The sequence below is a fragment of the Takifugu flavidus genome, chromosome 20 (assembly GCF_003711565.1).
Source record: "Takifugu flavidus isolate HTHZ2018 chromosome 20, ASM371156v2, whole genome shotgun sequence".
NCBI lineage: Eukaryota > Metazoa > Chordata > Actinopteri > Tetraodontiformes > Tetraodontidae > Takifugu > Takifugu flavidus.
In genome coordinates, this window is record NC_079539.1 from 1,346,377 (window position 1) to 1,361,370 (window position 14,994).

The 14,994-nt window shown below is 45.6% G+C and overlaps 1 protein-coding gene across 2 annotated transcripts; it reads right to left on the reverse strand.

Annotated features, from left to right (window-relative positions):
• Positions 1 to 1,010: 1,010 nt before the first annotated feature.
• On the reverse strand, positions 1,011 to 8,546 carry tbx3a (T-box transcription factor 3a). 2 transcript variants are annotated; one of them, XM_057019214.1, is made up of 7 exons: positions 7,429 to 8,546; positions 6,188 to 6,455; positions 5,706 to 5,852; positions 4,733 to 4,809; positions 4,292 to 4,449; positions 3,512 to 4,155; positions 1,011 to 2,800 (listed from the first exon to the last, which is right to left on the reverse strand). In XM_057019214.1, exons 1-7 carry the CDS (start codon positions 7,818 to 7,820, stop codon positions 2,351 to 2,353), a joined length of 2,136 nt encoding a protein of 711 aa, XP_056875194.1. In that variant the 5' UTR covers positions 7,821 to 8,546; the 3' UTR covers positions 1,011 to 2,350. The 2 variants fall into 2 exon arrangements, with proteins under 2 accessions (XP_056875194.1, XP_056875193.1); XM_057019213.1 differs by having other exon boundaries at positions 6,173 to 6,455; positions 7,429 to 8,532.
• Between the last annotated feature and the right edge of the window lie 6,448 nt (positions 8,547 to 14,994).

Consider the following 14,994-nt stretch of genomic DNA (forward strand, 5'->3'; position numbering starts at 1 on the left):
GTTCGAGCGACGAAATCGGGTTTAAATAATCTTTTAGTGTCGGAATAAATTGTCACAGCCTTTTCTGTGCGGGAACGGGGCCATTAAACACCTGGTTGTTGACCGGCCACTTGATTTTAATTCGGATATATTTGCAGAAACTGCGTTAAGCTTAAATCCGCGATGATAATTATTGATTCTTAAATGGCCTCTAAGTGCCTCTCACGGAGAGATTGTGGCCTGGCTGTCAGACCAGTCTTTATCCCTGACCCATCAGGGGGATTTGGCCCCGGACTCCTTCGTGAGCCTCGGCCGCTTGGGGGCGTCGTGGCTCCGGACCGATGACAGACGCCTTGTCGCCTTCCGCGCAATAAAATGGCAGATATGCGCAACGAAGGCGCCAGGTGAGCAATAAGAGGCACCAGCTGAGGCAGATTGTGTCATGTTTACGCCTATTTACCCCCGTCAGCCTCGGTGCACATTAACCAGACAATATACAAATAAAGATATGCACTCGATAAACTCGACTTGAGGCGCAATCCGGGTGTGGGGGCAATTAAGGCATTATTTTTCTTTAGCCTGTCCTAAAGTTCACGTCTCCAGTAGGTCGCGTGAGTTGGATCTATTTCAAAGAAACAAAAGTTTACAGGGACAATATTTGATCAGTCAATTTGCCGGTTGGTGTGTGTTTTTCGCCTCCTCTAAAACAACCCCAAAGCATGATTCAGCCCCACCGGGGCAGGTGACGTGAGCTCTGCGGGTGCCACCGGCTGTGATTGGGCCGCTCAATGGCCATTCATGCGCGCACTATATGTTCCATGCCTGGAATCGCAGGTATGACGATGGATTTATCCGAACTGGACCCTTTTGACGCAGAGGAAGATGCTCCCACAACCAGCAGAAACATATCAGGAGGTTCCCAGCATGTTAGAAGCGCAGGGAGCCCAGAACATTTGGAACATCAGCCTTCAAATGCACCAATAAACGGAGGGAAAAACCTGAATGGGATAAAACGAGGCTCACGTCAAGACTGCATTTCAATGTTTTATTGAAACTTTCAAGAACACGATGTGGATGTTGTAAACTAGACATAACTCCAATACAACAGAACCAATTTAGAACTTAAGAAACACAAAAAAACCTTCATATTTTCGATTATGCGGCACTTTTACGATCAGGTTTGCGAAGATATTTAAATTGATAACAGGAAAATAAAAATAGTCCACCTTTGTCACACACAGACGAAACCTGTCTTTTTGCCCATCTCAAAATAAAAATAACATTAATAATAATAATAATAATAAAAAAGAACAGGCTTCTCTGTGAAGCCACTGGTGCAGCGCGTCGTCGCGTTTTCGTTTGTTTTAAACAGTAGCACTTCACACACGGGACAACATGAGAGAGAACAATGGCACATGAGTGTGAATAACTAGCTCAGTGGATATTTTTGGGGACTGAAGTCCATTTTTAGAGGATTATAAATGCGGATGGCAACAAAGGGATAATAGCCCACAAACGAGAATTTTCTTACACAGGTATATCGACAATAAATTAAGAAGAAATCCCTAGAAACGAACTACTCCGTTGTATTTACACGCAATAACAATATGAAATAATTACATAAATATTTTATATAGTCATATATACACCTTTAATCATTGATATTATTCTTGTTGTTACTATTTCCAATTTCTGCTTCCCTTTGCCTGCTCGATATTTGGGCTGGAAATCCCGCATGCTGGGGTCACAGTCGGGTCGGAGCACCAGTTGCGTGAATAGGCCTGTTGTTGTTTCAGAAAAGGCAGAAAAAAAAATAGCATAATCGGGTTCGGAAGATATTTTCCACACGCTTTCGTCCGGATTGGTGTGTGAAAAGTCAGGTAACTTCCGTCGAAGTTTCGGGTGGGGTGGGGGCATGCAACGTTTGGCCGATGGGTTGGATAGTGTACAGCGAAATACAGCAGTCTTTCAAAGGTAGGTGGTGGAGTGAGTCAAATTCAGAGTGCATATTAAAAGACTTTTGTCCTCTGGTAGAAAAGGAGACAGGACACAGCAGCAACTTCTCCTAAATCTGAGTCACATCTATGCTTTTCTTTTTCAATACTTGTATGGTATTCAAATAACGGGATAAAGATGATGTTTAATTTAAAAAAAAGAAGAAAAAATATACATAACTGATGTGTTTTAACCAAAGTGCATTTCAGAAACTAAAACGTCCATATATATTTTTTTTAATACGTTTTTCGTTTAAAAACCTGTCCGAATCTAAAGGTGTTTTCCTACTGTCTTTGTCACCGTCAACACGTTCATCACAACACTGAAACGAGAAGCAGGTGGTGTGTTAAAAAAAGAGAGAGGAACAAAACGAGTCCTAGGGGGAGCCGCTCCGGGACCTGTCCTGGTTTGATTCCAGTCCGCTGACCAGCCGCTGGATGCTCTGCAGCTCGTTTGCAGCGTCTTTCTCCGTGAGAGTTTTAGGGGACATGGAGACGGAGCCCGAGGAGATGGTGGACGAGTGGCTGGTCACCTCCGACGTGGAATCCAGGGTGACAGCCGACACGGGGCTGGCCGGGACCAGGCCGTCGCCTTTCAGCTCCGTCCCGCCGACGGTCATGCTGGGGGGCATGGCGGTGGTGAGCAGCGTGCTGTCCGGCGCCGTCATGGGGAGGGAATAGGGGCTGTACCTGAGTCGGGGACGCACTGCGTTTAAGAAGGGATGCCGGTGCACCGACGACGAAGCCGCCGAAGAAGCCGCCGCGGCTGCCGCCATGTACGTGTAGGGATACGGAAACAGACCACCAAAGGGCGACATGGCGATGCCCTGAGAAGGAAGAAGAAGAATAAGGGCCAGGTCGTCAGATTAGCGGACTGGATAATCGAACCGAGCGCAAGAGAAAAGAAAGTAAATCGATGCGTATTATAATGAAAATCCACACAACCCAATGACGCGGGCAACAACTGTCATTTTAAACTTTTAAAATAACTTTCTTTTTCATCCAAACTTTCCTTCTGCAGCCTCGTTTTGTTTTAGAATTTGCAGCGCGACTGGGATACGATAAATCGATTATAGGCCGATTATTAACAGAGCACTTTCTCCTGCGTGCGTGACCGAGTCATGCTAATACTCTGTTGTTCTTAAACAGTCTTAAAGAGCTTATATCAACACAACTTCTCACACCTTTGCAAAGTTTAGCTTTTGGGTTGTTTTCCAAATCTATAACAACAACGTCAGTCTGATGAAAAACGCTCTGCGCCGCGATTCAAACCGACTTCATCAACAGTAGTGGCAAGAATTCTCTCTCTCTCTCTCACACACACACACACACACACACGCACGCACGCACACACCCACACGCACTCTTAAGATTTAAAACATTATTATGCCAACAGCAGTGAAAACAGCGGATTTAAGCCTATTTTACGCACAGGGAGCAGCCCTCATCTGTACTGATACTCGAAATAATGGCAATATTTTCATACTATATGACGTAGTCCCGTAAAAGAAACCCATCAAAAAAGCAAAGAGCATTACCTGTGATGCCAAGACATGTTGCTGCAGATGAAAGGGCAGGCCTGGTGCTCCCGTCAGGCTTTGCGGCGGTGAAGCCATGCTGGCTGTGTCCATGGTGCTCACCCCTCCCGTGGACACCGCTGCCAATAATGGCCCCATGCCCGCGGCCATATTTGAGAAGGCGCCCCCCACATTGAACTGAGAGGGGTGCAGGAGGAACGGGTGCGCGCTCCCGAGGTGATTGAAAAACTGCTGTCCTGTGAGACCCGTGGGAAATCCAAAGTTATGCAAGTGGCCGTGGCCAATGTGCGGGCTGTCAGTCTGAACCGTCAAAGGCATGAAACTGTCTTTGCTTATCGGCCTGCACTCGTCCGATTTGGGCTGGTCCAGGCTCGGGCTCTTCAGGTCTTCTCCGGAGCGGGTGGTGCTGGAGATGACGGTGATGGGGCTCTGTCGTGAATCCGCCTGGCTTTTTTCAGTCCTGGGACCACTATCGCGGTTCCTGCTGGCGGCGTCACTTTTCGGGAACGAGTGAGCCTTTGCTGGGCTCGCCTCATGGTCCTTCCCGTCCTCCGTTGTCGTGGAAATCTTGCTGGAGTCCGGGCCGTCTTTGAGGTGTCCATCTTTGCTTTCATCATCGCTGTCCTCATCGCTGTCACAATAATCTGCCAGGTCAAGAGTGAGCTCAAATTATAATCCACTACAGATTGACGTGACGGTGTATGAACATAGTTTACATTTCAGACTGTTACTGTAAAATGTCGCACAGACGTGAGTTCATGTGTGGTCTGCCGGCCATACCTTTCAGGTGTGGGGGGCCCACGGTAGACACGGCAGGGGACGAGGCCTGGCCGAAACATTTAAAGGGAGCCTGCTCTCCAGAGGAGTCGTCTGACGCGCCGTTCTCTTTTTTCTGCTGCTCCTCGTAGGAGCGCATGGACTGCAGAGCCAGTTGTTTCCTGTGGCGTGAAAGTACAGCGCGTTACTGAAGCCGGCGGGCACAAGTGTCAGAACCCACGACACGTGAACGCCGATTGAGAGCACACATCAGAAATGCAACGATACGTTTAACGGCCTGATAATCATTAATTAATACACTAATATTTAATCACAAACAAGTTCCATTCCCCTGGATCTGAACAAGCAGACGCAAAGTCCAAGCCATTAAAATCTGTCTTCACGTGTAGTCGTAAAATCCACCCCCACGAACATTTTTGGGCTTTTATTTTGCTTCTCTCTCACCTTTTTTCCCGTCTTCCATTGCCCGTGTCACGGAATCCTTTTGCAAACGGGTTGTGGTCTATTTTCAGTTGGGTTATCTGAAACGTTTAAAATAATGTTCACATGACATATTAGCCTCTATCATTTCCGTAATAATCCATGCAAATTAGAGCCCACGTGTGGAACTAATCACTAGTTACACATTGAGGAGTCTAAATCAGTAACTGGAAAGAAGGTATGAAACGCGTTGAAATCGTGGCCCGCTCTGCCACAGGTGCTCAACAAGCCCAGAAGCTCTGGTTAAGGGGATTTAAAAACAAACACCATGCTTAGCTTTCCGCCACCACATGAGCACAACAGAGGGCATGGAAGCTAAAATAAAACGCATTTGCGTAAAGCAGTTGCAGAATTTTAATCCGGCAACACTTCATTTGGGAGCGTTATGAGGGGCTGAGAGAGGGCGTGACCACATTTTAGCTGCGATAGTAAATAGCTGATAAGATGTTGTTCACGGCGAAAATGTATTACAGAGAATAAAATGTTAGCATGAAGCACAGGCTGACATGACCCAACGCCCCAACAGTTTTCTTCTATATCTCCATTCATGCGCACAATGTCTCTCCCCTCTCCTTCTCTCTCTCTCTCCCTCTCCCCGCCTCTCTTTCATTCACATTGGGCGAAATAAAGAGTCTGGGTCTGCACCAAATCCCTTCCACGTGATTAAATAAAAGGAAGACAATCTGTATAACATTCCCTAGAATTAACATTTTCCTCCGGCTGCTGAATATAGCACTTAGCCGCAACATTGCGCCCTCCACCCTCGGCGGTTCAAACAAATATGACGTCTTTCATATTTTATGACGACAAAATGGTGCGGCCAGTGAAGCCTAGAGAGGAAAGCACGCGTCTGACGGCAGAGAGGGGCACATTTTCAGGCTACTTGAGGAGATATTTCTAAGATAAGCTAGCGAGCAGCGTGCGTAAAGGCGCTTACCTTGTCATTCTGGTAGGCGGTCACGGCGATAAAATCCGTTTCAGGGAAAACGTAAGTCCTGAAGGTGCTGTACGGGAGTTTGAGAATGTCGTTGGCTCGCACAATGTGAAAGCGTGGTTGATATTTGTGCATCGAGTTAAGAATGGTCTGTAAAAACAAACGAGAAGACACCAAGTCTAATTGTGGCTGCGATTCTGCACAACAGATTAAAATATAAATCAGTCACGAGGAATCAAGTAATTGTTGTGTTGGAGGATTAATTGAAATCATTTGACTAACTGTGTTTTCTTTTTCCTCTACAAACATTTAAGCAGCAAGATAAGACAATGTGTAATTATCACATTTCATTTATCAGTTTTTAAATCAAACAATCTTTGAACACAACAACTACATCTCCATTTATATGAAACACTAACGTGCACATCAATAAAACGTATGTAAGGTGGTAAATAGGAAAATTGACATACATTAGTTGAACTTACAAATCCATGCTTGTCGGAGATGTTATTCGTCAGCTTGAGCTTGTGAAAATTAACGACTTTTGACATCCACTGTTCCCCAGTAGCTGGACTGTCCGGGTGAATGTACATCCTCTTTGGCATTTCGGGGTCTGCCTTCCCGGCCACCATCCAGCGGGAGTTGTGAAATTTATATCTGCAGTCGTCGGCTGCAACTATATCCATCAAGAGAATGTACTTGGCCTTCTTGTCCAGACCAGTGCACCTCACTTTGAACGGGGGGAACATCCGCCTGTGACGAGGGGCAACAGGTCAGAATCAGGAGAGCACTCAAGATAAATATGTGTTGAGACCTTTGCTGAACCGATATACGAGGACAGCACGAGTCAGTTTCGATAATGTGCTTCAAAAAAAGAAAGTTCGTTATTCGAATTCGAATCGAACACTATAGTAAAGAAGATTTCAGATGGTATTTTGAGTCGAAGTGCTCTGAAAAGCACACACACACACACACACACACACACACACACACGCACACCGACACAGCAGCCATCTTTGTATAGTCTGGTGTCACCGTGATAAAGATAAATACTTCTAATAATAAAAGCAAACGTAGAATTTTCTGCTCAGAATACCAAGCATATGCAAGTTTCTTTTTATATTAAAAAAACAAACAATATACGGAATAAAACTAAAAAAAATTAAACAATGTTTAAGTTAACGTTGCTAATGGACGTTAACGTTGCTAATAAATAATTATAATTTTTACAATTTACAGAGATGTTTTCTCCTATTTTTCATCTTGTTATTAAAAGTCTTAACAACTGACATTAATTAAACTAGATATTCTGTTTATTTATTTTAAAAAAACAACTGAGTTTAAATCCAGCCTGGAGACTAAAGTATTAAATATATAATTTTCATGTTTACGATGTTTGTCTTCGGATTATTATTATTCTCGAGTTATCCAAGGTTGCAGAAACTGATTCTTGCACAACAAATGTTTTGCAAATATTCTATAAAATAGGTTAATTTTACAGAGTGGATTATATTGAGAACAAAATGACATTTTAAAGAAAAAAAGTAGTTCGCATTCAGTGTCCGTAAAGACGGTTTAAACTTTTATCTGATCTTATTTTAGTGTTTTCCACACACACACACACACACACACACACACACACACACACACACACACACACACACACACCACACACACACACACACACACACACACACACACACACACACACAGAAATCAATTTTACCTTCCGGATTTTGTGATCACCATCTCGGTGCCTTTCTTGTGAAAAAGTTCCCAAAGCTCTTTGGCTTCCAAGTGAACTTTGGGATCGTCCTCCACCTCTTCCTCGGGTTCCAGAGTCTTGAGCGGCCTGAGGTGGGCGGCCGCAGCCTGGTGCCCTAACGAAGAGAAGTGCAGGCCGGTCTCCGCAGCCCCCATCAGCTGGTCCATGATCGGCTTCCCCAGCGCGCCCGGCAGGGAGAGGGAGCCGGTGTGAGGGAGCGCCAGAGCCGGGAAGAACGGGGGCTGGTGTCCCAGCATTGCGCTCATGGCAAGTTCCGGACCCCGGTGAGGTATAAACGGATGATATGCCATACTTGATCCTTGTATGACTGGATCTCTCATCAGGAAGTTCATCCAAGTACAGACAACAAACGTAGACAGCTGATTGAATGCGAAAGAATTCTGAAACGACAGTGAAGCGCTGCGTGAAAGTAGCAAACGACACTACAAGAATGAGATGAACCTGTGGAAAAATCCTTGTCCGGCTCTTCAGAAATAAAGATCCATTAATTTCTTTCTCCCCCACGTCGCTGCACAGTCTTTTGATCAAAAGTCTCTGAGAATGAAGGCGAAAATCTTCCCCATTACTTTTCAGAAGTGCTGCGAGACGGATTCACTGGAGACGCTGATGCGCATCGGACACTTTTCCGCGTCTCACTGGCTCGCAGACATTAGTCGAATTAAACCAGCTCAGTCGAGTCCTGTAATTGACTGCAGCGCATTCTTTCCTGTCTGATACTGTTTACAATGTCGGCATTCCTGTTAAAATGCGTTCCTTCTTATTGGCTCAAGTCCTACACCGAGGGCGACGTGTTGAAATATTTCGATAGCGCCGAATAATCCCTCTGCCTTTACTTGCTCCGGACCTGCACCCTCACACGCACACACACACTTAGTCCTCCTCTCTCTTTCACGCACACACACATTTCAGAGAAAGACGTGTGCAGAGAAAGGAGTTCGTTGGCGGCCAGAGAGAGAGAGAGAGCGAGGTGGTAAGGTCCCAGCTCCGTGATTTTCCTAGCGCCTCTGTGGCCCATAGGGCTTCAGACTGTATGGATGTGTTGCATGTTACGAGCAGCAGCGCTCCGTTTGATTGGCTCTTTGACGCTTTCGGACCAATTGTGTGGCTGCGTGGGCGTGGTTTTAACAGGTCGGGTGGAGGGGACAGACTTCAGACTTATAAAAAGGTGTTTGGGAACTAAAAAAGGGCTTTGCCGTGAAACACCACCCTACCCCAGGCACTGTTGTGTGAATATGCCAACATCGAAAGTTGCGCCAGCCTATCTGTCGGTCCGTGAGTTCCCAGCGAAGGGAGCGAGGCAGCGGCGGGGAGCGAGCCGTGCGTGCGCGCCGCGCAGCCGGCGCGCAGTAGGGAGATGTTGTTCCGCTGCATTCTGAGTGTTGCGAGCATCAAATTGGGCGTAAATTCGCTACTTGTTCCGCGAATTCACAGTTCTAAATCAACGAGCGGCTCGGTTTTGCGGAGTTTTACTGGTCGGGGATTTCTGCAAAATCCTGAAAAATGAGACGATGGCAGAGGCGTTCCACAATATAGTCATTAAATATTATGACGCTGCTGTAAACACTCAACAGTTGTTCCGATGCATGTTATTATGGGTCCAACGTCTCTCTAATCATTTTATTTGATATTTTGTTTATCTTCATGCTGTGCGTAAATTTTGATAGAATCTTTGGACTTACTTAAATATAATTAAATACTTAAATATATTTCGGGGAGCTGAACGAGTCTCCTCCAAGAGAGAGACACAATTTTAAGTGATTTCTTTTGGAGTGTGTGTGGATATTTTAGTTGCACTCGGCATCCGAACCTGTACAACGCGATGAAGCTCTGTTACCTGGTCAAACGGAGGACAGGAGAACGTGCATTTTCCGTTGCTGCCTTCACAATTATCACTTATTACACGTTTTCTCGCCCCAGTGTAATCAGATTACTTTCTATTTAAGCCCAATTAGTCCATTGCTTATTCATAAATAAATATGTTTTCAAGTTCTTGGAGAAAACCTTTAATGCAATGCTAATTTTACACAGAATTACGCATTAAAACGCTAATTAAACGTATATACAGTTAAAGAAAATGCGCGCACAGTCACGCCAGTGCTCCCCAAAATGTCATTTAACCTATCCACGAATTCACGAGTAAACTAGAGAACCGTGGCCAGTCAGCCACTTTGGACAAACATTGACCACCAATTCTCAGTCAATTGTCTGTCTCCGTGTTTCCAGGCGTGGACCGACATATCTTGAAATCCTACAGGGGGGTGAAAGTGGGGGTAGTGGGAGTAGCCTGTTCTGAGAAGGGATTCTGGCAAATATAGAAGCAACATTCGAACCGCACCGATCCCTCAACAAGCTGATCATCAGGCTTAAAAAACATATTAATCTGCAGAATAGGTCAGAAAATGCACACCAGAATCTTGTGCATGAACAGGAGCGGCGTGCGTGTAAAATCCCCACGCCAGAATATCCAGCTCTTGTGTTGCCTGTCACTGACTGACTGCTGAGAACAATTGCCCCGGCTGTTGATAAGCCACAACATATGACTGACTGATTCTAATCTTCCAGGTAAAAAAATGTAAAAAAAAAAGATCTGTGTGGCCTTCAGGTTGTTTGAATGGGCCCAGGGCTGTGTCAATAACTGGGCCTTATTCTTCTCCTTTAAACACTCACCCCCATTAGCAGCACATTTCAATTTAGTGGTAGGTGTCATCAAATAGGAAGCAGTGTTGACACAGCGGCAGCCATTTAGTCTCTGTGGCCAGGCTGGCTTCATTAGCTAAGCAAGTAGAGGATGGTCAATACACTATATAAACTTTTACAGGGTTAGGGCTCTCAGGGAACTGAAGAGGCTATAAAAAGGTCTGAGCTGACACCACTGATTGATGAAGCCAACTTTGTCAGCGCTTCTCTTTTATATATCAACAGAGATCATGCATATCAAAATCAAAAGGGCCAGGATATGTGACTGGACAGGCTCTAAAATCTCTCACCCCGGCGTGGGTGGGTGATCCGAGGGACGGCTGGTGGAAAAGCATCAGGCGCTGCTGTCAAACCGTTTGTGGGATTTTATTTGTGAAGACAGCGTCGCAAGATGCAGCCACCGTGTCTTTAGGTCAACGTCTTCCATTCTTGCTTAACCCCGGTTTTCCACGAGGAAAAGCTGCATGGGGGTCATGGGTTGCGAGGCTTGGTGCCCGCACAACAGCCATACTGTTGAGGTTCATTAAGCAAAGCTTCAAAGACATTCCTGGAATTGATCAGGGAGCTGCAAGTGATGTAATGTATGCTGTCTTGTTTATTTGCAGATTGTTAATGATAAGCGGGGGCAGACTTGGTGGCACCGCTCCTGAAAGGACAAGATTGTACGCGGAGAGTCATCAGCCTTAACACAACGTGATAGGAAAAGGAAACGTCACAAGATTGCAATATTCCACAACTGTAATGAGCCCAAACTTTGTTATGGATACCGCGGCGCGGCGCGGCGCCGACAGGGACACGTTCAATTGGCAGTGTAATGACCTTATAAATACGCGCCATTCACCACCACAAATGAGGCCGGCTCGGAATCGATCCGGGAGGAACCGTTGCTCAAATCCGAGTGTAAATTGTAAAACGCACTTTCCAGAATCACTCGGGTTTTAGTCAATCGGCGGGGAGGAACGATAAACTCCTCACCTGTCGATGACATTCTCGGCCCCGTCAACCCTTGCTCTCATCAATTGCAGCGCCGGCCGGTTATAGATATTGATCAGAAACAATTTTAGTTAATTAGGGGATGTGCTCATTGATGTGCTCATTGACAACAGCTCCATAAGGAACATGGTCATGTGCTCCACAGACGCTGCTCCTGTTTAGGCCTCCACAGTAACTCCAGCCCATCATTTTTCAAGGTACAACCAAATTGTCACGTGCACTGACCCGTCTGCTTTACATGGCCTCTGTTGGCACGATGGCTTCTCTTCCCATAAAACAAGCCCCGCTCGTTATCACCCGTTGCTGCCGAATCCAGTAACCGCGGAGCTCCTGCTATTCCAGAGGTGCGTTGCGCCGAGCCCCGTTGGAACCGACCATCCCATCGGCATGCAGAGCGTGATGCGGGGGATTTGTCTGGTTAGCGCCACAAACAGCTGTCGGTTGTGTTTCCTCCCCTCTGCACGATCAGAACGCCGGTGGTGAGCTGGTCTTAGATGTGGACCATGTGGCAGAACTCCTCGGCTTGCCTCGTGTGACTCACTTGCCAGCAGATAAGCATCTTTCCCCATATATTCTCTGCAGAGGGAATGTTACTGGAACCAGTTTTGCCTGCTAAAAAACAAACAATACCAAATGGGAAGCAGAAAAATCCCGAGGGTATTTGTCATGCACTTAGCAGAATGTAAATACTGTATGTTCTCCTTGATGTTCTTGAGAGCACCGGTGGGGTGTTTGACTGGACCTGAAGATCGACTCCGTGTTGTAGCCTCACGTGTTGTCACTATTGTCACCGTCCAGTCAACATATCAGGACACCATAAAGAGCATGTTCCTGCACGGTTGAACATTAGGATGGAGGTTAAGGAGGCTAAGTTTGTGCCAACCCAGCTACTCTCAATAGTTTCTGGAAAGCCTGCACTGGTGGTCAGACCGGGATTACCGTGTTTTTGTGTTCATCCGGTGACGCAGGGCTTTGAAATGGAAAACCATAGGTGGACAGGCAAGAGCTGTGGCGTCTGAGAGGCACAGGTAAGAGGAGCCGGTGCTGATTTCCCCTCACGGGATGGTTGAATACATGACTTTTAAGCCCCCACAATCATACGCTTTGCTGTGGAGAGGGCCGATTGAGGCAACTGGATCATGTGGCGGTCCTTAAGGTAAATCCACGCTAAGTCGGCATTCAAGGAAACAAGGAAGTTTCAGGCATGTTGCTTATGCTCCCAGATGTGGCGCATCCCAGTTGAGACCGAGGCTTCCAGTCGCTCCTCCCAAATGCAGTCGGGGATATTTGCCGCATAGATTCGCTACACAAACAGAACTACTCATATCCTCAAATAACCTTGTAAAAATAGGTGTTAGTTCCCCTCAAGGTTAGCATGATCTTTGTGGATTATACCTCCGGGCATTTGCTGTTTGGATCCGCTCAAGCTCGTTGCAGATCATCTTGAGGGAGTTGACTGGGTTATTCTGGGATGAATTCGCCCGCCACAACCTGCAGGTGCCGAGCACAGGCGCCTCGGGACCATAATTCACTCAGTCTGGATTCTGCTGCAGCTCGCCCCTCTTTTTTATACTCCCTTTGCCGAAGTAACAATAAACACATTACAGGATAGCAGTTGTTTAAACAAATTTAGTTACACTTTAATCAAATAAAGTAAAACATACACTGGAGCTATTGAAACAGGGAAGGCTCAGTACTTGAGTTACTTTAGAATAATTGGAGACCTCAGGGAAGTTGTAACCTAGAGAGTAGAAAAAGTAATTGAGAGAATACAATTTAAAAAAAAAAATTACTAATAATACAGTTTTACAGTGTCCAATGCTGCAAAACCTGTTCAGTCCTCTGTGTTACAGAAGTCCTGTTAAAAGCGTCTCTAAAAGCCCTCCCTTCATTTAATTCTTCTCTGATTAATTTCAGACATGTATTAATCTCATCAGGAGAGGTGGGATTAACCACACATAGTTTTGGAAAGTTTTTTTTTTTTTTTTAAAGTTTCGCGTAGAAATGAAGGTTCCCGCGCGGTTTTCTTCATCCCTCGCTCCTCCTGCTGAAACTTGACCTCCAGTTTCTGGGTGAATTAACGGTTTTGTCAGGAGACGGTTTGAAGTGAAGGCATCGAGCTCCGGCGGAGCCGAGCGCGTTCTCGGGCGCTCCTGCGCGATGGATCCACGTCCTCTCCCAATTTCCTAATGCTTCGCCTACATTTGCTTAAATGTTTCCAGGGTGTGGAGCTCTTTTTCTTCAGCTCTTCCTCCGACATTTGTTGAATCTATAAAGTTGAATCTATTTCATTTTTATTTATTTTTTTTTTTGGGGGGGGGGGGCTTTTTTTAAACAATAAAAACAAATACAGGCCTATTTGACAATCAACGCATTCCTCCTTTGTGGCAGACGTGGGTAGTGTTTAAAGATAAGCGTGTTTAAACTGCAGACGGATTAAGTTGTCTCTTTGTTTTTGCGCTGTGTTGCCACTGATGTTACGTGTCAACGTGTTTATCTGGCTTTGGTGCGCGTCAGCGTGAGCGCGCCGCTGGCTTCATCCACTGCAGCACACCGAGATTATTAATTACCATCAATCTGAACCGAGCCTCATATGCCAGGCTTTTTATTTTTATTTTTAAGAAATAACTTTTTTTCTCCACATTTTGGGCCGATAAAAGCTTAATGTGCGTCGTCTTCTTCTTCATCCTTTTCCCCTTTTTGCGTTTTACGTCGTTTGAATGTGAAAATTGCAAGTCGCCAGAGATTTGTGACATGAGAAACACGGGACTGGGCGTATTTACTAAGTTAGACAAAAGACGAAAACCACATGAAAAAAAAGAAAATAAGTAGGAAGCGGGTTAGAGCCGCACTTTCCTTTTTGAAGTTCCCTACAGATGTTTTGGGTAAAGACGTTTCTGGTGTAATGAGGGGGGAGTATTTGAACGTATGCTGAACTGTTTGGTTTAACCTTAAGGATATAAATTCGAGTGAGTATGGAAGAAAATGACAGTGGACGTTGAGGAGTGGAAAACATACTTGTGGGTGTTTTTTTTCCTATGGGAGAAAATTGGGCAAAATCTACACAATGCAGGAATTTAAAAAAATGATTTGCAGTTAAGTACAAAGTGTTAGCACCTGTTGGGCTTTATGTCTCTAATAAAAGCATATTATCAGTGGAATTATACCCGTTTTGGCGCTGAGATTGCCGGGCTCATCGGTCAGCCTGTTGCCGTCTCGTATTTTGTGGATTTGCCGCCGGAACACCACCAGGAATCCCACATCACCCGCAGAGGACACAAGCACCAGCCATCCAATTAAAATCCGATTAGGAACATCTTAGTTTTCCGACGGAGGGCAGTGAAAAAGTCTGTAACCTTTCTTGGCTGAGGTCACCCACCTAATAAGATCCATTGCCTTTAGTGAAGCCGCAGACCTTCACAAATGCTCCTGGCGACCGACTGTGGCCCCCGAGACCTTTGGCGTACACGGCAGTTTAATTGGTCACTGTATTTAAGAATAAGGTGGGATTCCAGTTAATTAGTGGCGAAGTGAATACGATCGAACATTATATGATTTGCTCCCGGCCCCTGGTTTGTTAGTGCGGATTTGGGGTGGATCAGCTTTTGTGCTCGACAAATGAGAAGTGAGTAGCGTGGTGCCGATGCACAGTGTCGTTTTGTGGACTGGCGACAGTCTCGATTCATGGGAAAAACTTAAAGGAGACCCGCGTTATCACAGGACCTCATTATCTCATGTCTGCAACCATCTTTTGGGAACAATCCTTAATCAAGAGTGGCACAGACCTACTTTGCAGAACTTTGGTCGCGCCTCCTC

What these genes read in the sequence shown, in the direction of transcription:
- tbx3a (XM_057019213.1), bottom strand. Translation starts at nt 7,820, where the DNA reads ATGAACTTCCTGATGAGAGATCCAGTCATACAAGGATCAAGTATGGCA. An exon ending in GTGATCACAAAATCCGGAAG is followed by an intron (nt 6,456 to 7,428) that starts GTAAAATTGATT and finishes CCCTCGTCACAG; the next exon opens with GCGGATGTTCCCCCCGTTCA. An exon ending in AATGGAAGACGGGAAAAAAG is followed by an intron (nt 4,450 to 4,732) that starts GTGAGAGAGAAG and finishes TTCACGCCACAG; the next exon opens with GAAACAACTGGCTCTGCAGT.